The 26,036-nt window shown below is 39.7% G+C and overlaps 1 protein-coding gene across 12 annotated transcripts in view; it reads right to left on the bottom strand.

The window, feature by feature from the left end:
- adgrb1a (adhesion G protein-coupled receptor B1a) overlaps positions 1-26,036 on the bottom strand; it is a 215,833-nt gene that overhangs the window by 20,578 nt on the left and 169,219 nt on the right. For 8 of the 12 annotated variants that reach the window (XM_039805661.1, XM_039805658.1, XM_039805650.1 and 5 more), the window contains 7 exons: positions 14,746-14,849; positions 14,493-14,595; positions 13,393-13,543; positions 13,230-13,299; positions 12,409-12,475; positions 9,711-9,796; positions 6,617-6,676 (listed from right to left, as the gene is read on the bottom strand). In XM_039805661.1, coding sequence (XP_039661595.1) covers positions 6,617-6,676; positions 9,711-9,796; positions 12,409-12,475; positions 13,230-13,299; positions 13,393-13,543; positions 14,493-14,595; positions 14,746-14,849 — 641 coding nt within the window. The remainder of the gene's footprint in view (positions 1-6,616; positions 6,677-9,710; positions 9,797-12,408; positions 12,476-13,229; positions 13,300-13,392; positions 13,544-14,492; positions 14,596-14,745; positions 14,850-26,036) is intronic. The other 4 variants (XM_039805660.1, XM_039805656.1, XM_039805652.1 and 1 more) reach the window with 1 other exon arrangement.

The following is a 26,036-nucleotide window of genomic DNA, read 5'->3' on the forward strand; positions in this document are numbered from 1 at the left end:
CCACAGCGCTGCGGAGGAGAGTGTGGCATTCACAGCATTCTGGGATGGGAGGAAAACCTGCTCTGGTTTATTGGCATTTCTTCAAACCAATCACAATCGTCTTGGGTGGTGCTAAGTGCCCGGACGGAGCAAAATAGCCTCGAGGAGGAACTTGTTTTTGTGGAACGTGTACATTCAAAAGTAGTTTTAGTTGTGCAACAGAAAACTCAGATTGGACAGATAGTTTCTAATTAACCACAGCTTAAATCGAAGAGGTACCTCCCAAAAATCCACCACAGTTTAGAACGCCAACACAAAGAAAGAGGAAGGTAACGGACATCTGGCCGAAAATGAGGGACAACCAGCTGAATTTCTGGCGGCACCGGAGCAATCTCGGAAATGAAACGTCGTCGACATACACTGCGTTCCCACAAAAAGCCACTCCCACTGTGTTGCCAAGAGGAATACGTAATTACGGAGTGCAGGGTCTTGAAAGTCCTGTTCATTTTACATTTACTACACATACTGTGTTAAGTGACTGGAAGTTAGAGCACTGAATCATCAGCTTATGTGTGATAGGAAATATCCAGCTCTTTGATTAAAAAAAGTCAAAGGTAAAAAAGCCAATGTGCATAAAAAACGTGTGTCTTACTTTGTACCTCTGGCTATTGGTTCTACTGGTCATGATAACATTGTCCTCACTAGTAATTGTTGAGATCTCAGAACATCGCTAAAAATAGTTCCAACTTAGCAAGAAACAGAAGTGTTCAGACGGACTGACAGAATCTACAAAGTTTACAGCTTGCCTTTATTTTCTCGTCATTGCCATCCTGATCCTCGACTGCTCTTGTTTCTTGTCCCATCTGATCTATTTTTAGTAGCTACTTTGCAGAGTACAATATTATCTAAAACAACCAATGGCCAGAGCAACGGAAATGAAACCAAAGTATTAATAAAGTGTAGTTCGTCTTTGAGGAGAGAAGTCAGCTACGCATCTTAAGAGACATTTTTTGATTAAAATAATTCCTATGACTGAGCTAATATTGTGTTGGGAGTGCTGCCAACAGAGTGCGTGTAGGTATGTATATATGCACGTATGTTTATGTATACATATATAAACAAGGGAAGAATTAAATTGTTTGTATACAAGTACAAAAGTAGAAAAAGGGGGTAGTACCAGAAAAGTTGTTTTAACTTCTTCCTACTACTAATCCTTATTTGAATCATTACAATAATTTTAAAATATATGTTTGCTGAGTAATTTGGTTTTGGTTTTTCTTGCTTGTGCTGAAATGTACATGTTGTTATTTATCTTTTATCTTTTTATTTTTAACATTTTCAAAATGACCTCAGCTAAAGCCATACCAAACTAAAGGAAAACATGATTTTTCTTAAACTACGTAGAAATAAATGAAACCAACGGCCACAACACAAACCTGTAGTATCACTGAACTATCCAGGAGAAACTTTCAAATGAAAACCTAAAAAACAAATACCACTGGAACTAAAGTAGTAGCTCTCTCCTACTCTATTCAGTGATTTCACTTTAATTCCCAGATACTTACGCATATTTCTCATTTCGTCATTGAACAAAACTGAATGTCAGTCTCAAGTTAAGACATTGCTGTGTGCATATATGCCTGACACCAAATCTTAATATCACTATTGATTGTAAAAAACACAAGCATTTCCTGTTTTCAAAGTCAATTATACAGTACTAGAAATATCTGACGCTGGCCAGTTATTCACAAAAATGACACAAAACTGAAAAATCCACCGACGATCACAGAAAGCTGTTGTTTGGGTGGATTTAGCTTTTATCCGTTTACTGGAGGATATTGTATTCACTTTCTATATACTCCAACAATATAAACCTAATAAGAAAGCAAAAGATCAGTCCCAGGTATGATCACAGAGAAACTACATAACTTTATTTTCTTTCCAACATCTAAAAAACATCCCAAAATTCCCCAAACCATCAGGATCCCATTTATAACTCTGTTTATCTCTCTAGTGCTAGACAGGATCGACTCCAACACTGAAAATATTGACAAGTAATAACAAACTAATCTGTTACCATATGGCCTCCTGCTAAACAACAATTAAACCTGAAGAGCCGAGGGAATCGATTTCTGTAGCCCCTAGACGCCTGGATTAAAAATCACATAATGGAAGAAATTCAATTTCAAGTAAAAGGGCAATACAGCCACTAAATGTACGCTGTAGGCAGTGATATTAAAAAGCAATCAAGACTTTTTGAAATACAACACCATTTCCCTGGACTTAAGGATCGAGAGGCAAAAGGCGGGTGGCTGGCTGGGTGGGGTGAGATGCATTAAACCAAATAAATAAATATTCAATATACAGTAGACAAACATGAAATGCATTTGATACAATGTAGTAGTTGAGCTAAACATAACCCAGTTACACTTTACTTGAAGATATCTACATAAGAGTGACATGACACTGTCATGAAAGTTACAACATTATAAACAAGTCACAAACGTTTATGACATAACGCTTCTTTTATTAAGTGTCATTTATTTTTTGTCCTGACAAGTTATGGTTAGGGTTAGGGTTCATGTGTCATGTGTTCATGACAGTGTCATGTCACTCTTATGATGATACCTTCAAGTAAAGTGTTACCCATAACCCTTGTTCTGTATGCTTCACAGGATGTTCCAAAGCTTTGCAACCAACGCTAGCAATTGGAAGTGCTTTTTAAAGCTACAACAACAAGAAAAACGTTTTAATCTGAAAGCCTAATGTTTGATTAAACTTCTATCAACCTGTAAATACACGGGCTTGATGATTGAAACCATTTAAGGAAACAAACTCCAGCGCTGGTGGGAATTAGGCCTCTCCTGTCTGTTTTAATTTTCTCAGAGAATTAGCCTCTAATTTTCGGGGAACAGGAGACTCAGCCTGTGAGGCCTGTCTCTGAGGTGTGAGCAAAAGCTGCCTGGCGCAGATGATGTGGCGCGCCTAATTAGATGCTGCACCAATTAATTACCTTTTATTAAACATGCATTTGGACCTTGAGAAACACGCACAGAAGAGGCGAGTGGGTTAAGGGTGGTGGCAGGTCACCAAAAGGGAGAAAGCATTAGGGCCTTGTCATTTCCTTCTTTCGTCCACCACAGAAAGAGCTACAAACAACCTAGTCTAACATTGCCAGCGCTGTAGAGGAAGGTCTGGCTAGTCCACACAGCATTCCGGGATGGGAGAAAAACCTGCTCTGGTTTATTGGCATTTATTTAAACCAATCACAATCGTCTTGGGTGGAGCTAAGTGCCTCTGCAAAAAAGACTCTGGAAGGAACTTGTTTTTTGGTGGAACGTGTACATTCAAAAGTTGTTTTAGTAGTGCAACAGAAAACTCAGATTGGACAGATAGTCTAGTTAGTTGTCTGGATTTACCCTGCATAGATCTGAGGAGCAGTTAACCATAGTCCTCATAAATCCACAGTTTTTTAGAACGCCAACACAAAGGAAGAGGAAGGTAAGGGACATCCGGCCAAAAATGAGGGACATCCGGTGGATGCACCGGAGCAATCCCCTAAATTAATTGTCGTGGATATAGACTACAAACAGCCCAATCAAACAAAGTCAGCACAATCTATGAAAAACGTAATTTCAAACCCGTCAGATCACGTTCAGATAGCTTTCCCAACAACCAACAAGTCTGAGCAGCCTCAACATATCGCATCCGCAATTTGTATTTGTAGTGTCAAATCTGACTACGGTTGAAAAATGAAAACGCTGAGGAAACAGAAGAAGATCCAAGGTCAGCGTGAGGGGAGAATCTCACAAAATTAAATGATTTGAAGCACAGAGTTGATGAATTTAGAAATTAATTGATGAATTAGTTATGCTATAAATTCATCAAGATATGATTAAAACAGTTTTAAAGATTTAAGATAAGAGATAACATAAGCCTGTATTGGTCCCCAGAGAAAAAGAACAAATATAGATAGTAAAAATAAAAAAACAGAAATCATAGCAAGACATTTTTTAAACTAGAATAGAAGAATCAAAGTAAAAATAGAAACTAGTGTATTGTTCATCAACTGTGCTCACTATTAATCTTTATTTTTATATTTGCACTGGTGTGAGTATTTATGAACTCCACTGCTTTAGTCTCTTCACAGATGTTGGGGAGTAGTTCTGCATACGTGAAAAAGTTGTAAAAAGCCTGAAAAAAACAGTGTGTGAAGTCTGAAAAACCTGTCCGGGCAGCATACTACAATTTTGAAAATGGAAGAAATCTGGGTTGTGTGGAGATACATTAGCCACTACTAGCAAAACACATCCCAATCTCTGACCAGACTTTCTATGGTCGAGTTGCATTTTGGGTAAGGCAGAAGAATGGGTGGAATAAAAGACAATATCACTGGCTCTGCCGCATCAACTTTCTTTCATTAAACATCCAACAATTTTAGAGGAACATAATGCTTCATTTTATCAGTGGAGTACTCTTTCACATGGCAGCTGGATTCTCGCAATATCACATATTATATCACGTGAGAATCGCAGGATCACAAGATCACACAAAAATCCATCTTGTCAAGCTTCAAGTAATGCTTAAAGCTACTGTATCAACCTGTTCTCGCTCCCAACTCGTAAAATACTGACGCTTGGTCAGTGTTTCTCAGCGTCAGATACCAACGCAAAAATCCCCCTTTAGCGTCTGTATGGAACACACTGGGCAGAGCAGCAGCTCCACCATGGCACTGTAAGATGACGTAGTATTAAAAGCGACAACGGTAGCGAGTAGTATGAAAGACCGAAATGCCGCGTAAGGAGGTGGGTTGGGGGGGTGGATGGGTCAAACAACACACTGTCACTGAAACGTACATTTATAACCCCACCGACCATCTTTTCTTGAATTTAAAGCAACACCAAAGCACTTTACCTGCTTCGGTCCCCCTACAGGTTGGAAGCGGAATTGTCCATTACATTACATTATGCAAGTTTGCTAGATGTTGAGATCGTACTGTAGTTCGAATTAACTGGCATGTAATGCATGTACAATTCAGTCGTACAATTCCGCCTAACTATTTAAAGAAAAAAACGGAGCCGGAAAAGTTCTTTAACTGTCCTGTCTTGTGCCGCATCTCAGTACGTCCTGACCCAGAGAGTCAAAAGTGACGCCAAGAGTCCCGACGCTAAAGGAGACTTTTAGCGTGAATAACAAACGCCAAAGTCACATGACCAAGTGTCTGTATTTTACACAATGGGAGAGTGACAATGTGTTGACTGGGTCCCTACCTTGGATCAGAGACTGAATGAACACTAAAAATAGATAACATGAGCTGTCTTTGAACTTGTGGCCAAAACCACTCACAGCATTCACTGGGAAGAGTTTGATTTGCTGATGAAGGCTGTGAGTAAAGCTAAGTTCATCTACAAGGCTTTGAAATTCGTCAGTTCGCTGTACTGTTCACACTACACAACTGTTGTCTACCTTTCACACTACTTGACTGACCGGCGACATGAGGTCACACACTACTAGATCTTTTACCAGGAGGAATCCCAGAATCTGGTCTCCAGGTCTCAAGAAAACACGCAAGAAGTGACACGAGAATGACGTGACCGGAGTTTTGGATGTCCGCCAGAAACAAGCAGTCCAAATTGTTGGTGGCTGATTTGCAGCGATAAGACAAAAAAAGAAAAAGTAAAGAAAGTGTTGGGGGGTGTAAGCCTGTTTTGTCTCGGTGCAACAACAACTTTGGTCTACATTACAAATGCAACACCAGTTAAGTTCCTATTGTTACCCCTCTGACAGCTTTACACTCAACCTGTGTCGTGCGCTCTCATTGGCTTTAGTTGCCAACAGGTCCAGATATTTAGCCTGCTACATATCTGCGTTGCATATCGCGTTTTTGAAGAATTCAAACATAGCACTTGAGTGCCAATTTGCCTCCGGTCTGGGTTTTTTGTCAGGGAGCTCCAAAAACTGTTGACAAGTGGAAAATCAGGGCTAAAGTCCCATAGTGGGTACTAGTCATAAATGGACATTGAGTTAAAAGGATTATCTCAGATTGATCCCACTATCCAGAATGAATTTCCTTGGTCTAGTCTTGAATCAAAGTTCAAAATTATACTTTTATTTAGTTATACTGTTACTTCACTTAGTGTCATTTAAAAGTTGAGATCAATGCTATCTGAGCCTGGTTTGTCACAAATTACTAAACACAATGAACTGAGGGGAAAATAGTCAGACTGAAGGAAGGCTCAAATTCTGACCAGTCCTGACAGACGCAGAATATACACTCTGTAGATGCAATCATGACACAGCCATGATAACCTTTCACACACACATGCCCACACCTTTTAAGTAAATAGAAAATATTAATTCTATTGCTGTGCAACTATCATGTGTTATTGTTGAAAGAGTCAGTTTATCTAAAAGCATTCCAGAAATTGTCAGAATCTGAGGCAGTAAGGTGTTATGTTCTATCCAGCTAGCATAAATTGCAAGGTCAAAAGTGGAAAAGTGAGGTAAATAGGCAGGAAGTAATAGTAAGCCAATCAGAGGTGCTTGCTAGAGGATTCAGCAGATTTGGTGATGGGCAGGGCTGGTAGCCATACAATAAGAAGAGGAGGGGGTTGGGGGGTGGGCAGGTATTTTTTACCCAATCACTGATGACATGGAAGGGGGCTTCTGAGACTGATGTGATCCTGATTGGAGAGCCCTGAGTGAGAGAGAGGGGATTCTGTGCAAACTCATGACATATCAGACAGCAAAAACAAGTACAGTTGAACAGAGAGATCATTAAAGAAAGCAAACATTTTCAGAGAGAGAAAGAAAATAACATCTGAATGCACCAACAATGCCAATGGAGACAGAACAGCCTGCGGGGTAAAGGGGAGCAGGGTGCACAGTGTGTGCTCTGTGGTTTAGCAGCAGCCCAATGCGTTTTTTAGACTAGATTAGAGTTTTAGTGACAGTGTTCATGCTTAAAATGTAATGTGTTCTTTACCTATTATCGTTTACCAAAAACTACCGTAACAATGTGCAAATAAATGTTTTAGTTGCAGGTTTTCTTATATCAAACATTTTAAGGAGCACTCCAACATTTTGGAAAATATGCTAGTTTGATGCCAAACCCACAACCAGATTAAGCAATGGATAATTATTTAGAGTAATGTAAAACAGCAGGAAGCCAGGGGAAACAGCCACACTCTAAAAGGAAAAATAAAAAATACTCTTCCAACAACTCCAAAGTAACACATTATATCCTTCAAGCAAGCTACAAGCTAGCCACATACATCCAAGAGTCGCCTGGTTTTTACTCATACTAGAGTTAAGACAGTTCTCAAACCGGGTAAGACTACAAGGACAGAACTTTTAAGAGGTTGTCTTCAGCCATAAAGCTAAGTGGTTGCTGCTAACTGCTGCAAAACCACAATATTTTGTACCATTATTAATCCAATTTCCAAGGGGGGGACAGAGGGTGAGGGGGGAAGGGTACTGTATGCACTGACCTGCTGCCTGACTGGCAATGGACCAGAACACTATACCTATTCTTGCAGGTGTTGGTGGTGGCCACACATTTGCAAGTGTGCAGTACATGCAGTTTAAAAAAAAAGGATTATATTCGGGTTAAGGCAATACCCTGCTTTCTCAAACGCCATGTAAACACCTTACCCGGGTTAAAATCGGAGTTCTCATAACCTGGTTAACAGACATAGAGAACTCCTTCAGTAATCAGGGTATTCCTGCATGTATACACCTTGACCAGAGTAAGATCGGTTTAAGCGTATATGCATGCTCCAACTGCCCCTCCCTGCTCCCCTGGAGTGGTTTTTGAACCGGAAGTAATCTGTCAGCGCTGTGAATCAAAGTCGTTGCTATGATACCGTACAACAAAACAGCTTTGCCTGAATAATAATAATAATAATAATAATAATAATAATGATACATTTTATTTAAAGACGCCTTTCTTGGCACTCAAGGACACCGTACAGGGATACATAAGACATTTAAAAGCAGCAAAAGGTGGGCCATCGGCAGCAAAGAGCCTACAGCTACGGTTCATCTGTTTTACGTTACTCCCGGCCGAGGCAGCAGCAGACACTCGGGATATGGCTAAACAAAATATCCATGTCCAGGGCGCGAATTTACGAATCCTACTATGGCCACGCCAAGACCAATCGAGCTGCTATTCGTAAATTCGCTTCCGGTCCTGTCAACACTGTGTCTTGGCAAAAAAGTAGAGGGACCGAGCAGCCCCCGCTGCGGCTGCTGGCTAACATTAGTTAGCTTACAAGGTCAGCTTGCTAATTCCACCCGAACCTAGAAATAGGCAATAATGTATTGCATGCAACAACACGCCATAATGCACATCACTGTATGTGGACTTATGAGAAATAAATGCAGGTGTTTTGGCATGCATCATTTGTCTCCAGTGGGTTGTGTTAACAGACGGAGAATGAAATACAACCATTGTTACTTTACTTTCAAATGGTCCGGTTGCTACCAGCTATCACGATATCTTTTATGAAAACAAAACTTTGAAGTTGTTGGAAGGTGTATTTTTTCATTAGCTTAGCTAACTATATTTTTTGACAGAGCTGGTTAGCAGTTTCTCTTGCGTCAGCCTGTATGCTCATCCAGGCTAAACACATTCTGGACCTGTCTGTGGACTGAACTTAGAGATTAAACTCTATCTACGATTATATTGATCTTATCATCTGATTCTAGGTAAGCCTCTAAGCAATCTAGTCTTTTTTTATCCGAAATGTTGGAGTGTTCCTTTTATAAAAGGCTAAAATTAGCAAACTGGCTTGTCAGGTTAACTCCATCTCTTATCTCCATAACTTCACTGAACTGAACAATTGAATGGAATAACAATGACCTACAAAACGTGTTTTATTTTTGTAGCTCTGGCCATCGGCTCTGTTGGTAAGTGCTGAGTTATAGAGTGTGGTCTAGACCTACTCTATCTGTAAAGTGTCTCGAGATAACCTATGTTATGATTTGATACTATAAATAAAATTGAATTGAATTGAATTGAGTCCTCTTGCCATGTAAAAACTTTTTTTTAGCAATGTCACCACATTCCGTGATCTCAGCAGTTACTTTTTTAAGTACAGTGTTATCCTAACCAACAAAACTGATGGCCAGAGCTACAAAAATTAAACCAAAATTGTGATGAACTGTGTTTTTCCTTGAATGTCCATTGCAGTTCTTTTGCATTTTAAAACCCTGCTTCCCTCTACTAGAAATAACCAAACAGGAGAAAAAAGACACGGATGGATTTACAGAACTTTACATCAATAGCAACACCTGCAAACAAAGAGCAGCTGGAGGAAAATGTGACACAATTGAAAACTTAAAAGAAAGCAATGAGATGAGTCATCATCTTGCTCAGTCTGTGCAGGACCAATAACCAGACAGCCATTCCCCACATCTTTCCGGGTCTTTCTAACATTCTTCTATCCTCCAGCATTGATAATAGGCTTAGCGAAAACACATGTTCTCTTATGTTTGATTAATTCAGTCATATTTCTAAATTTTTTTAAAAACTTTTTTCTTTGTCCTCTTCATCGTCCTGGTGTTAAAAAATAAGTGTCATCTTCAACCAATTTGCCAAAGTCTGAAATGATGGCCAATGATCATTTCAGGCAAGGAGCCAATCATTGCGCTAGTCCCTCCCCCTTTGGCTGAGCTATCAGGCTGGTTATAGGTCACTGTGTAAAATGGATGTGTGGTATAAGGCATACCCCGCCCTCTCCTTTAGTTTCATATCAGTAATGCCGTCTTTGGACACCAGTTTGTTAAAAACGAGAATCCCAATAACCATGTTAACCTGCCAAAGAGAAGAGGCACATGATTAAATCAGAGCAAAGACACTTCCATTACTTCAGAACATGCAGATCAACTCTGATGATGATGGATGGATGGTGATGATGTTCGTCATGACAGGACGATGGCAGCATGCACATAAGCCATATCTCACACACACACACACACACACACACACACACACACACACACACACACACACACACACACACACACACACACACACACACACACACACACACACACACTAGCTGTACTTACTGTAGGCTCTGCACTGTAAATGCTAAACTGTACCATCTTAAATGCTAGTGATAAAAACTATCAGGCACCCAATGAAGCATGAGACTTAAAGGATGGCTGAAAGGATGGATTGCTAACATATTAATACATTTTAGAAAGTAGACAGTGTGCTGAAAAAAAAAATCACACATAAAATATAAGACTTGTGAATTCAAAGGTGTGGGAGGGGGTGTCCTTGACTGTAGTGATAGTGCGTTCCATTTGTACACGCCACCTGACCTCGGATTTCCGAGCTCGGAAGTACCCCGAGCTAAAAATCCAACTTGTAAAAGGGAACTCGGGTGTGATGTCATTCCCAGCTCCGGCTTCCGAGGTAAATGGAACGCACTATGATTCCTATCATTTTACTGCTTTGAGGATTCAAAGCCTATGAAAATCCCTCGTACAAGCCACTATGGTGCTGTGGGCCGGACCTCCAGTATGGGTGCCAATTGGAGCAGAAGCTCTTTATTAGAGGAGCAGCCCGTGTAAAAAAAAAAAAAAAAAATAAGTTGTTTACTTGTAGGTGGGAAAGAAGCACTGGGAAGAGAATCACTGAAACTGAAGCTAATGGATTTGATGAGAGAAACAAGGACACATTGTCGCTGCAGACTGGGTGCTGCCAGGGTTTGGCAGTGATTTCCCCCAGATGTAGGCTGAATAGTTCTATATAAATTTGTCTCTACATGATTTTATGGTTAATGTAAGACTGTCCCTGTTCTAATTTAAACAGCAGCTGTAAAAATGGTAAACGGAACCCTAGCTATGCTTATAATAATTCATGTAACTGCTGCAGTCCATTATGTACTATACTGGTTTAACTTGGGTTGTCCATGGGGTTAAACATACCATGGACAGTTACTGAAAGCACGTAAAACACTAGTATTATGTTATAGTTAATGTAGGTTTGTTATTGCTCAAACAGTGACTTTGAACAGTGATCAAAATGCACTTTAATTATGTTTGAGGTGGCCTAATATTGGATTTTAACAAACACTTGTCAGCCAACAGGAAGCTAGTTTTTTCTTATGGTTATGGTATAAAAGATCGAATAGTGGTTGTCTGTGTTGTACACCAAACAAATACAGGGTGCTTAAATTATGAACTTATTATTTAATATTTCTATACAATCTTTAATGCCAAAATTGTAAAATAAACGATCTATACTGTAGTTATTGGACACTTTAGCTAACGTTAGCTCGTTTTGATCACGTTTTTTTAGCTAAGCAGATGCCCAAAAACATAACCTGACACACTAGAAATACTTAAACATATAGCATAAATAATATCTGTGTTAGGAAAAGAGGATGTATATAAGGAAAAGAAGGAGAGGAGAAGGGGCAGTAAATGAGGAAAGGATGAGGGAGGGAGGGAAGGAAAGAAAGAGGTAAAGAAGGAAGATGGAAGGTAAATGCGGAAAAGGAAAAGGCAGAAATGAAAGGGGGAAGTAAGAAAGTTAAGGTGGGGGCAGGGAAGTAAAGTAAAGGAGGAGTTGACAAGTAAAGGAGGAGGCAGGGAAGTAAGGGAGGAGTTGACAAGTAAAAGAAGAGGCAGGGAAGTAAGGGAGGAAGGTGACAAGGAAAGGAAGAAGCATGGAAGTAAAGGAGGAAGTAGACAAGGAAATGAAGAAGCAGGACAGTCAAGGAGAAAGTAGACAAGGAAAGGATAAGGCAGGGAAGTAAAGGAGGAAGTAGACAAGGAAAGGATGAGGCAGGGAAGTAAAGAACAAAGGGAAGAAGTAGGTGGAGAAGAAAAGGAGGAAGCAGGGAAGATAAAATCAAAACGACAAGAAGGAGACATGGGCTTTTAACTTGGCAATTATTTAATTTGTTTACTCTTAAACTGAAGTACCTTTCTTAGATATACTGTACATATATATATATATATATATATATATATATATATATATATATATATATATACATACATATATATATATATTTATATTTTGTATTATATCAACAATAAAATAACGAGGTAGCACCCTGAATGTTAAATGTTGTAAATGAACTGTGAACACCATTATATATCATGGTCATATGTTTCTGAGAGTTTTATTCACAATGGCGGCTGACTGGCTGTTGGTTGCTTTCCCATTTTAATATTGTGTTTTATTTAAACTCATGTTTTATTATCCCTTGCATTATATGTTTTACTATTTTTAAATGAAAGTACAGTTAAAGGTTGTTAATATCATTACTGTTCTAAATCCCTGCATAGATATATGCAGACTAAATATGCTTGATATATATGGGGCTATTGGTCTAAATCTGAAATAGTGCAGAGGTTTTAAAAGCAAAACCAACAAAGACAAAGTGTAGAGGAAAGAGGAAATACCAAGACAACAGCTGCAGCAGGTCCAACAAATGCATAGAGAAGACCTCCTTCCAGAGACAGCCAGCAGCTACACGGAGCAGGGAAACCAAACGTAGAAAGACATGATCAGAAGAAATGGAGATGATGGAGGAGCGAGGCACAACGGGTGAACGTGAAGGGTTGTAAAGAGGAGGCATGGAATGAGGTGAAAGGTAGAGGACATGTCAAGAATGAGGATGGTAAAAGATATATGAGACAGAGAAAAAAAGAGAGGTTAAATATGCAGCAGACATCAACCCAAACCATTTGTAATATCCCTGCATAAAAAGTTTAAGAGGTATATATAGGGAGTGGTGGAAGAAGTTTCAGATACTTTACATAAGTAAAAGTAATAACTGTAAAAAAATAAATAAAAAAAAAGTCCTGCATTGATAATGTAAGTAAAAGTATGTAAGTGTCATCAGGAAAATGTGAAAGTTAAAGTACTCAATGCAGAAAAATAACGATAAAAACAGTTCTGTCAATCAGTGTTTAATGGTCTATCATTTCAGCTGTAGCCTACTTGTTGTCTATAAACTGTTGGCTAGTTTAATTAATAATAAAACATTGTATTATATAAACTACATGTGTTTTGTGTGCAAAACTCTGAATTTGTGAAGACACTAAAGCTGTCAGATGAATGTAGTGGAGTAAAAAGTACAATATTTCTCTCTGAAATGTAGCGGAGTAGAAGTAGAAAGTGGCATGAAAAGAAAAGACTCACGTAAAGTACAGGTAGCTCAACATGTGTACTTAAGTACAGTACTGGAGTAAATGTACCGGCTGTAGGAAAGCCTGCTTACTAGCTTGGTGTTCCATATCCCTTTGCCTTGGTGAATCCCACTGAGATTGCAACTACCAGTGCAGGGAGACCTGGGAGGAAAGATAAATAAAAATGCACATTACCACAGGGGAGATAAGAAAGACGAGACGAACGGTATGATGGACACCAGACAGAAGGCCCACCCCAGCCGAGACACAGGAAACGCTTGCGTATGATGCGATTCCTGAGGCGGCCCGTCACTGCCATGTAGGACTGCCACGCCTCTGTCAGAACCCAGCAGAACGAGGACAGGAAGAAGAAATGAAGAAATGCAGCAATTAGGGTGCAAAAGACCTGAAACAACAGACAAGACAGAGAAAATATAAGCAACAAGCAACAAGTGAGATGTTCAATGAATCAGACAAACTGCATCACTTAGGGGTGTTGAAATGAATCATTGCATCACGATGCGGTCCTGGACGATTCTGCATCGATGCAGTGACAGACCATAATCGATTATTATATGATTCTTGATGACTTTCCGGTCGCAGCTTTTTTTTGTTTTTGCCTTTTGTCTGCTGTCGGAAGTGTCTTTTTTTAGAGCAGATATGATAAAAAGGGGATTTCATATTGTATATCTGACTGCTTGAATTTGTTGAAAACCATATGTGGCAATATATAATAATATATCGTGATGCATCGTGATATCAAATCAATTTGAATCGTTGACAGGATAATCGAATCGAACCGTGAGACCAGTGAAGATTTACACCCTTAGTAGTCGATATCCACGATGTTCCACTTCTGGGATTGCTACAGGAAATTACGCAGGATGTCCTCATTTTTGGCCGGATGTCAGTCACCTTCCTCTTTCTTTGTGTTGTAATTTTAAACTCCGGTGGATTTCTGAGGACTATGGTTACTGCTCCACAGATCTCTGCAGGGTAAATCCAGACAGCTAGCTAGACTATCTGTCCAATCTGAGTTTTCTGTTGCACAACTAAAACAACTTTTGAACGTACACGTGTTCCATCAAAACAAGTTCCTTCCCGAGGCTATTTTACAGAGGCACCGTGACTCCGTCCGCCGCTTAGCACCGCCCAAGACTATTTGCTTTTAAATAAACGCAGAAAAACTAGAGCAGGTTTTTCTCCCGTCCGGAATGCTGTGTGGACTAGCCAGACCTTCCTCCACAGCGCTGTGGAGGAAGGTCTGGCATTGCGAGACTACACCCTTAGTATCACTGTCATCATAAGTCGTCAAGTAAATGCTAATATACATAAACAGATACGTTGTTCCTCACCTTATTCCGTGTCTGTGTCTGTCCAATGAGAATAAGGGCATTGGAGGAGATGATGGAGAGGCAGAAGTTAATGAGGATGACTGAGCGCTCAGACCGAATGTACCTGCAGGACAAAAAAGAAGAAGAAAAAAAAAGATGCCTCAAAAATTGCATCGTAATCTGGCAGAAAAATCGCAATTTGATTAGAAAAAAAAAGGAAACAAATTCCACAGCACAAAGCTAAATGTTTCCAGAGCAAGATGCTTTATCTCACCTCCAGACAGACACATAGATGATGATGAGCAGCAACAATGTCAGTGAAGACACTCCACAGCCCACGATCAGCGTCACGGATGGAAGCTGTGTCTTATCCATGTTCTGAAAAATAAAAGAAAGAGAACACAGAATGTGAAAAAAAAAGTGCTGCGACCATGTTTCCAAGGCTTTAATGATGCAATCATGACTCATCAGCTGATCACAGTGTTTATACCAGGGGTGTCAAACTCATTTTAGTTCATGGGCCACATACGCCTAATTTGATCTCAAGTGGGCCGGAACAGTAAACCACTCCAGAAATATCAGAAACTGTATCTGCCACAGAGTTTCTTGTCAGTTTGATGTTAGCAAACGCAAGTTGCTTCTGCTACGACAGTGTTCTAAGGCCACGGTAGAAAAAAATAATAATGTTACGGACTCGGGAGAGAGGGGTAATATTCAGAGAAAAAAACTCAAGAACAAGCTTATAGTTGTAAATTTAAGGAAAAAAAACTTGGATATTCTCTGAGATTAAAGTGGTAAATTTGGAATTAGAATTAATTACTTCTCTGCAATTTTCACACTTTGCAAAGTCATCCAGTGGACCCTTTTATATGTATTTTAGAATGTTTTTATAGAATGTTTTTGTGTTACATATTGTTTGTGTAGTGAAGCAACGGATGTGGCACTGTGTCCAAGACAAATTTCCCCTCGGGGACAATGAAGTGCATTCTATTCTATTCTACCCTTTGGAGGGCCGGTTCTGGCCCATGGGTCGCATGTTTGACACCCCTGGTCTATATGAAGAGTATGATGCATTGAAATAGTATAGTGAAAAGGCTTGACACCATTAAGACTGCACAACATGAGGAAAATATGTGATAACATTGTTGAATATGGCGATAATGATATTCAAGTGTACTCAGTTCTGCTGATTTCAGTATTCTGCTAAAATACAACAAATTGCTTGGTGAATTTAACAACAGTAATTTCATTTGTTAATAAAAACAAATTAAAGGAAATCATTTCCAACATTCTTTAATCTAACAAATTGAACATTGAATGTGAAAATATATAAGGCACCATTAAAAAAGTGACAGTTTTAAAGTGCAGTTTTCTGCTGATATTTTCTTTCAACCAACACAAAAACTCTTTCACAACATTCGCATTGTGTTTATTGCGCCAATTGATATCTTGATAACAATTAAAATAACATATATTGTGGAGCCCTAGATAGATAGATAGATAGATAGATAGATAGATAGATAGATAGATAGATAGATAGATAGATAGATAGATAGATAGATAGATTAGATAGACTTTTATTGATCCCAAATTGGGAAATGTCAGTGCTATAGCAGCAAATTATCAGACACACAGCACACATACAGAATATACAAGAAATAATCAATAGGATAGAATACAAGAACAACTATTCAAAAATAAAGATAGAAAAATACTAAAGGAAAGAATGTACAAATGTTTAAACAAGTGGCAAATAAAGATGTACAACAAGTAAAATAGTATTTATAAAGATGTAAGTAAAACCTGTTTGTGCAAATAACACTTGTAGTGTTGTATATGAGTCTTATCTAACACTCAGTGATGAAGTGTTAACAAGTTGTATTGCCCGTGGTAGGAATGATTTCTCGTAGTCAGTGTGAAACCATCACTGCAGAAAAGGTCGGAGGGAAACTTTGGCCAGGCCTTGCAGATCTGTGGCGTGTACAGACTTTGACAGGAGCTGTCAGCAGATGAATACAAAAGCAGACAAATTCCCTGTTGACTCGATTTGTTGAGCGCTCACCTCCTAACTGGGTCACTCATGGTTCAAATGCAGCAGTGGACTACATTTCCCTTACCATCAGTTCAGTCTCTGATGCTTTGCAGTAGGCCAAAGTTCTCCGACAAAAACACCGGTTTCCTTATTGATCTCACTAATCTTTGAGATAATCTAAACTGCTGCTGCTGATATGTAGCAGTCATCCTGCAGAGATCTGAGGAGACCATAGTCCTCATAAATCCACCGGAGTTTAGAACGCCAACACAAAGAAAGAGGAAGGTGACGGAAACAAAATCAGAAAACGGACATCCGAAATTCCGACAGAACGAGAGCAATTCCGGAAGTGGAACGTCGTGGATATAGACTAATGGTGCGTTCTATTATTCCCAACGAACCGACTCGGACCTCGGATATGACGTCACTTCCACACTTCAAGCGTTCTGGTATGTTTTGCGCGTCCGAGTCGGAGAAAAAACATGGACACCACACGGAAAGCTGTTGCTATGGTAGCACTGGCCGAGTTAGCAACGCTAGCCACGTTAGCAAACAACAAGACCGATTCCACTACCAACAGGCAGTGAAACGGACATAGTAAGGAATTGCTGTAATACGAGTGATTGAAATCTTCATTTAAAAAGCCAAAGTGGTCCAAAAACAAGGACAACAATTCATACCTACAAGTTACACAGGGCGCTGCCATCTTGGAATCCGTATCGGAATTCTTGCTCGGCGTCCTCACGGTTGTCCGAGTTCCGAGCTCGGAAATCCGAGGAAAAGTGACGCAGTGGTGCTTGTTGCTAGGCAACGTATGTTTTCCTAGTCGGAAGTCCGACACGGATAAATAATAGAACGCACCATAAGATAAGGTTAATGATTGAAAAAAAAATAATAAAAAATAAAAAAAAAAATATATATATATATATAATTTATTTATAAACACCATGGTTCCACCAAAAGAAGTTTTTTTGCAGAGGCAGCGTGGCTCCGTCTGGAGCTTAGCGCTGCCCAAGACGATTGTGATTGGTTTAAAGAAATGTGAATAAACCAGAGCACATTTTACTCCTATCCCAGAATGCTGTGTGGACTAGCCAGACCCTCCTCTACAGCGCTGTTGAGATAAGTCTGGCAATGCGAGACTACTGAAACCATAGACGACAGTGGCTTATCCGCGTCACCCCCCCGTCCAATTATGTTTACTTGTGGCTCCAAAATACCAAGTTGGCGACAGCCAAAATGCCAAACTCCTGGCTTCAAAGCGGTAGTCCACGAACCAATAGGTGATGTCACTGATGCTATTATTTTTTTATAGTCTATACTGACACACGTTAACTTCTGTATCACTGCAGCAAGGTGAGAAGTGTAACCACTGCTGGTGAGTAAAAACTCCAACCACATAGTGTGAGGATGCTCTCTGAAGAAAAGCAGCTACTCAGCAAGTGGACTTGTTAGCCTTGGCTTTTATCATGTATTGCTGTGGACAATAACGCCGACACTATAGAAAATGGCCATTTCATCATTTAACTTGAAAGACGAAAGATTTGCCTTCGAGACTCACAGATAGATGATTTAAGTCAGAGAGTGTGAGCGGGTAGGCCCAGCCGGCTGGCTGTACAGAAGAGTGTTTAAGGTGGTAAGTGGGGTTGTAAAGGTTAACGAGATGACTTCACACACACACACACACACACACACACACACACACACACACACACACACACACACACACACACACACACACACACACACACACACACACACACACACACACACACAGACACACCAGAAGAAACCAGCACTGCCTAAGTGAGCTGTGAACTCAACACTGCTATATCTTTCAGTGAGAGGCTTTTCTACCCTGACATTAATACAATTATGCAGTGAATACTTTGTGTGCGACACACACATACACACACACACACACACACACACACACAATGTACATGCAGGTATCTGTAGGGCTTCTTGATTATGGAAAATAATCATCATCACGATTATTTTGGTCAATATTGAAATCACAATTATTTAACACAATTACTCATTGACTTTTGGAAAGATGTTGCATTTATTGAACTTAAAAAACAGTGAAAAAGTTGAAATATTTCCCATATGAACCTTTTTTTTCCATTCAGAACACTTTACTTGTAAAAGGTAATGAGCAAAATGATGCTTTTGATGATGATTTTCTCAAAATATTCTGTAATTACACAGCCCTAGCGTCTGGTATCAACGGCTGAAGAAAGGTCGGCAGGCTGGCTGCTTTCTGTGCCTCTGTTGCAGAGCAAGGTGACTTCAAGGTGAATCATGAATAACCCCCACCCCCACCCACACACACACACACGCACGCACACACACACACACACACACACACACACACACACACACACACACACACACACACACACACACACACACACACACACACACACACACACACACAGTGATGCATGCCTTCACCTAACAAACATACACATAATATAGACCTGGCATTCTTTCCTATCCTAAACACTGACAGCTAAACACCATCCCCATGCTACAGCAGACATTGTCTTAGTTGTCATGGCTACACTGTAACATGGCAGCTGCAGCAGGGTGCATAGGTCTTGTGTACGGCTGTATGTTTATGCATGAAGTGCTTGTGATATTTTAGTTTTGCAATCTTAGCAATCAAATCGCTTTCTCACATTCGTACAGACGCCGGCAGAGCAGAGCGAAGTCTCGGTGAGAATGTCGCATTATTTAAATAAAATGAGCTGGTTTGACTATGGAGACGTCCAGAACACAGGACCTTCTTCCTGTTTTTACTTTTTTCCAGGTGTGAAACCAAACCAAACCAAGGGGGAAATTACTAAAAGTTTATAAACTCATCAACTGATTCGGATCAAAGCAAACGAACTACAGGTGTGAAAATGCCCTGAAACTATTCACAACCATATACAACACCATCTCTTGGCAGGTAAAATGAGTCAAGATGAGTGAGGGACAGTTTAATGAAATAAGCTTTTTGGTTGGTGGAGGGTGGGGGGGGGGGTTGAACATGAAGAAACCAGGACATGAGGTCCCTCCCCACCCCACACACACACACACACACACACACACACACACACACACACACACACACACACACACACCTACTTCCCTTCTAGAAGGAGATAATTGGCTAAGTTTATAGCCTGTCTTGTCTCCAGGTGTGATGCGTGTGCCGGGGCCAAGTTAATTAAATCCCTCTGATTAATCTGCACTGCAGTGAGTTCCTTCTCTAAAAGCAAAGAGAGGGGGTTGGGGTGGGGAGAGCGCAATGGAACGGAAAGGCATCTGCTGAGAAAGACAAACTTTTACTTCCTCCTCAGCCAATGACAGAGCTTCAGCTGGGAGTCTCACGCAGCGTCCAAAACGAGAAGCGACAAGCATCCCGAAATAAAGTGACCAGACTGCATTATTCCACATGAGCAGAGACGGGGATGCGCCAGCTCCCAACACTGAGGATGTCCACAGGATGTCATTTCCTTCAGAAGTCTATCAGATGAAGCTGCTGCCAATATTCGCAGCAAACAAAATGATTGCTTAAACAAGATGCACTGGTATCAATTACTAACAATGGATATGTAAAAGCAGAGGTGGACAGAGTACAAAAAGAATCTTCTTTAGTAAAAGTACTATTACTTTGATTAACTTTTACTTAAAGCTTTAATGCGTTTTGATATTAACATTGCCAAATGAGTTGCTACAAAGCTAATTAATTATCAACTCCACACAACTCTCTCTGTATTTCTCAGTATGACTGAAGATAACGAGTGAAGATAATGAACTCTTCTGAAGAGTCCATCATGTTTTTTTAATCCTCCGTGTCCTCCTTGGCTAAAAGCAACTGCATGGAGGAGGGGTGAGGGTGGTGCGAGATCACGGAAGGCTTGTAACATGTGGACACACCGACAGTTTTGTTGTCATTACTTAGAATTCCTCATGGGGGAGACAGAAACTACGCACTATAGCTTTAAGTAAAACTACCGGTATGAAAGTCTCCTCAAGTAAAAATAAAAAGTAGCTCATTTAAAATTTACTCAGAGTTAAAGTTACTTCGTTACTTTTCTGCAGCAGAGGGGTGATATATTTTTTTTATATTTATGTAATATCTTATTTGTAGTCTTTTGTGATTTAATAATAATAATAAGTTTGTTGACAGATACAAAACGTTAAGATTTTGTTTTTTTACTTTTTTACTCAGTAACAGATGTGATTCAAAATGTAGCAAAGTACAATACATTAAACAAAACATACTTTAGTAAAAGTAAAATTACAGATTTTAAAAACTACTAAAAAAACTACTCAATTACAGTAACGTGAGTAATTGTAATGTGTTACGTTCCATCTCGGTGTAAATGGAGAGGTTGGACGTTAAAACTACTGATCCACATACTAAATGAAGAAAAGTCATTCACGCTTCTTGGTAAGTGGGGCTAGTTGTAAATCTAATCGGTCAATGATCAATGCTCATTAAATATAAAATACACAAATCTTTACTGTTATCCACGACAAACAGCTTACTGATAAACTGTGAGCTAGCTTATTCACTGGATCTGTTTTTAGAGCTGAAATGATAAGTTGATATCATTGGTAAGTGATTAATTGTCTTTTTTGGGGGGAAAAATGCCAAATATTCACTGGTTCCACTTTCTCACATTTGAACATTGCTGCTTTCTGCTGTTCAAGTAATCTAATTGTAAACTGAATCTCTTTGAGTTTTGGAGAGAATTAAACAAGCATGTGCGGACGTGACCCCAGGCACTAAAGAACTGTGATGGGCAGGTTTTATTTAACAAATGAATCAATAACGAAAATAATTGTTAGTTGCAAATACATTTATTTATTCAACAAGCTAACACATTAAAACGGTGAGCTTTAGGTGCTAGTAGGTGGATTTAGTTCCCTTTGAACAGAGTCAGGCTAGCTGTTTCCCTGTGTTTCCAGTGTTTATGCTAAGCTAAGTAAACCAGCTGCTGGCTCCAGCTACACACTTTCCGTAGATGAGATAAGAGTGACACCGATACTCTTCTAACTCTATTTAACATTTAATGCTAAAATGCTAAAGACGCTATTTGGTATATACACATAAACAAATAGTGTATATAGTGTAGATAATAATTTTCTTTTTCTGTATTTATTGTTATTTTTTATTCATGTTTAATATGTACCATTCACCAAGAAATAATTGCGATTACCGATATAATTGTCTCTTTCAGTCAAATTTTAAAATATTTATTTAGACAAATTAAAGTTTGGAGTGAATTCTTGGATAAATCTTTTGGTTATATATCACTGTCATGTGACCCAGATAATGTAGTAACACAAGTTCACAGCCTATAAAGTTAACCACGCCTCTTTCTTATCATAAAAAAAGAATGTCTGTCTAACTGCACCCCCACCCCTTATTGAACGTGTATAGGGCCAAGTGCTAACAACTAGCATAGCTTTAGCTCAACAGTCTGACCATATACTTATAGAATAATAATTTGGCATATCTAAACAAAATCAACAGTCACACCCTATAGCACCTTAGCTAATGTTAGAAAATAACTGCGGTTAAACAAAGACACAGCGATTATGTAAAATAATTGACAATTACGCCTACATAGGTATAACTTACTGTGACAATAAACCCTTTTCTGATTTCTGATTCTGATTCGCAGCAAGAAAGCGAATAAGCATATTTCACCGAATGTTAAACTATTCTTCTAAATTGGCCACATTCAGGCCACATAACCGATAATTATCTTCTATAAACATCTACTTCACCTTTGAAATAAAGCAATATTGTATGCAGCTTCAGTTGCCTATGTATGTATGACTACCAACAATATATGGTGCCCCGTCATAGAGGAAACACAAATACATTTATCCTTGAATGAGTATGATGACACGCTATTGGCCTGTAGCCCTGCAAGCCTCAGTCAGTCCTGTTTACTCACTTGTTACTCTTAAAAATGTGGGCTAATTGGCCAAAAGAGGCTTTGTCACTGCATCTATCCTGACAGCACATTCAAACTGAAGAAAAGGCTTAACGCAGGCTTACAACATCCAAAATGATACAAGCACAAGCACGTTCATTCATCCTCCTCCCCCTCAACACACACAAGTCTAGCAGTGGCAGTAAACTGGGCTCAGGTTTTGGCTCTTTTGACTGCTATGCATTTTTATTCGCACAGTTTATCCTTCTAAAAGCCTGCAGCGAAGTTAGACTGAGCAAAATGGACACAAGAGGTGGCAGCAAGGGAGTGCGAGACGTAGTAAGCAGAGGGAAGCTAAAATATATTGCAGCAACTGAGGATGAAAATGGTTTGATGGAATGACTGAGGGGTAGAGGAGAGAGGGAAAGAAGGATGAGAGGAGCGAGGGGGAAGGCAGAGGGGGGAAAAAAAGCGGTTGGGGTGTTTATCATGCTGGGGCTGTCGGAGGGTAGCTGCAGACGAGAGGGCCATTTAGAAGCTATGTGTTGCAGTAGGAATAATTAGCATGGTATCCATGGCTGTCTCACAAATTACCAGAATGTGGGGAAAAAGGGACAGCAGGATGAGGAAAGAGAGGAGTTATCTTTTCCTCTATTTCTGCCAGAAGGAGCTGCCACAGTTTAGCTTCCCCCAGGGCGTGTGAGGCCTCCAGGCTGCTACAGAGCTGTGAACAGGTGTAGGCAGGCTGCAGGGACCACAGCAAACGGAGGACGCCCCAGTAATGGTCCACTGATAATTATTAGAGATGGTTCAATACCATTTTTTGCTTCCTGATACCGATTCCGATACCTGAACTTATGTATCAACTGATCCGATACTAGTGCGTCATATATTTCATTATGTGTTAACAGCTGTATTCTACTATCTCTGTATGGATGTGATATGATTTATATATTTGTTGTACGGCGTGGCTCAGGTTAAACTTTTTGTGAACAAACACAAACAATGAACGCCATAGAACTTTCTTTTATTATCCAGCTTGACAGTCATAACAGAAAAAGAAGTTGATTTTATCTGGGGCTAAATCACGTGGTATCGAATCTGTGCATAAACTCCAGTACTTTACGATACCAATAACAGCATTTTAGGCATTATCTTTAATTTAATCTTTAATGATTATTAGTAGAGATGCACCGATTACAACTTTCTAGGCCGATTCCGAGTTCCGATTTTTCATTGAGTTTGACCTGCAGATACCGATTTTAGCCGATTCCGATTTCATATTTTCTAACCACTTTACAGCACACACAAATATTTATTTTCGATCTTTTCTTTAATAGAACATTTTACATTTTCATAGAACATAGAAAATTTTTTGAACAGATCACTATAAAATAGAACAATATAAATTACTCTAAAGCGCAATGTTAGAACCATTTCTGTCTTTTCACATCCAATATCCAACTAAAATATATATGTATATATATATAAAAATAAAATAAATATAGCCTTGCAGTATAAAGATATTTCTCAAAACGCACACGCAGGCCTGTTTGAACGGTCAACAGTAACGTTACCTGAAAACATAAACGTCATAAACTCATTTTACACACAGTTTAGCGCCAAAACTAAACGCTGGGGGAAGATTACTACATTTTTAATGTTGGTTTGGAGCGGTATGCATCCCCACTAACCTGAAAAGCGTTTTTAACAGTAACGTTAATACAACGTATCAGAGGAATACACCGTCTCTCTTTTTTTGTTGTTGTTGTTGTTGCAGCGGGAGCGTCAGAGGGACCGCAGTGTTCGCTAACGTTAGCTTCTTGTCTCATCTGGGGTCTGATAAACAGTAAATTCATCAAAGTCAGGATGCCTAACACTATTTTCCGATAAACTGTAGCTGTCATATTTCACGGGACCCGCGTGAGTGCGGTTTTCATGTTGTTCAGCCTCAGAGGGGAGAAAGAGCGGCTGACCGTTCGCCTGAGATCAATAGAGCAGACGGCTCTGCAGAGCCGCGGACTTTATGACATTTCATAAACAGCTGATGGAGTGGAGGTGTGCTCATGTGGCGCGATGTTAATTATGCGGTCATGGCCGGTCACGTGAAAATCGGCCGATTCCAGTCACCGGCCGGTCAATCGGTGCATCTCTAATTATTAGTCTATATTCATAATTCGCTGATGTGCCTGTATCTGATTCTATCTAAGTCCAAAAGTATGCAGCCATGCTAGCAGCCTTATAAATAAAATGGATAGAAAGGTCATTGAACTGTTTGCCGTGGTCATTTGATTGGTACACAACAAAATGCCGATTGTTGTTAGTAGTCATGGTGATAATACGTGTCAGTGGGGACATAAACTGCAGCTCGCTGGGAGGGGAGAATTGAGAATAAAAATAGCAATTCAAATCCTTTTCAAATGTGTTTACGATAACATAAATTTGAATATGAGAGCTAATCTCAGTTAAATCTCCAGAGTCAGCCTGTACCGGACTCTCCCAGTGATTTATTTAAATATGGATATTATTTTTTTAACCAGTTTTGTTAATTGGGGTTTTATTTACTCAATCACAATAAATATTTCTGTTTATCAAATTGTCAGAAATAACAGGTAAATGCATAGATTTCTGTCAAACAAGGTAACGGAGACTCTTTGCCTTTACTGTACGCAGACAGCGCATGCTTACTGCAGTGCGTAGTCCCCCGCCAAAGGCCCATTCTTAGCCAGGGAAAACCCTGATGTGGTTGCTGTTGGACGGTGATGGTGATGGTGGCTATATGAGGATCAGGAAATCAACTTGCCAGTCTCAATGTAAACATCAGAGTAAACCCTAAAGAAACGGTGGAGAAGTTGAGCTCAAGCTAACAAGACCATCTCTCCGGCCATCTCATGACTACGAGTCGTTTATTAGGATAGGAAAATCAACCCAGCAGTCTCCTGTTGACTCTAGAATGGCCGTTCAAAGTTTTAAATGTAAACATCAGAGTAAACAAAGAGGAAAAGTGAAGATGGCTATTAAAATGACACCCCCAATGACCCCCCAACAGTAAAACACCCCCCAAAAAAGATATTCAATGTACAATGAATAGAAGCAACAGGCCAGCTGTAACCATTCATTGCAATCTCCAAGCCCTATAACACCATTGATACAATCTAATATCTGTACTTCATGTATGATGCTGAAGCTGGAGACAACATGTGGTTAGCTCAGCATAAAGACTGGAGGCAGAGGGAAACAGCTAGCCTGGTTGTATGACACAAAGTGAAGACTAAGGGCGTTTTCACACATATCTTATTTGGTCCGGACTTTCGGACTTTTTTGTTTGATCCGAACCAAAATTACAGGTGTGAAATCTCCCAAGGACCACAGTCCGGATCAAAAGACCAAATTTTGGTCCGATAAAAAGAGGTGGTCTCGGTCCGGACCAAACTGAACCATGGTCAGGTTCGTTTATAGTGTGAAAGCATTTTTTGGAGGGTTCGGACTTTTGGACAAAATACAAGAAGCTCTGGCAGGCTCTCCTTGTGTTACAAGACCGGGGAAGCGCCGCTAGTTAGCTTAGCATAGTGAATGGAATCCTATGTT

This window comes from Perca fluviatilis, chromosome 7 (genome assembly GCF_010015445.1).
Source record: "Perca fluviatilis chromosome 7, GENO_Pfluv_1.0, whole genome shotgun sequence".
Taxonomy (NCBI): domain Eukaryota; kingdom Metazoa; phylum Chordata; class Actinopteri; order Perciformes; family Percidae; genus Perca; species Perca fluviatilis.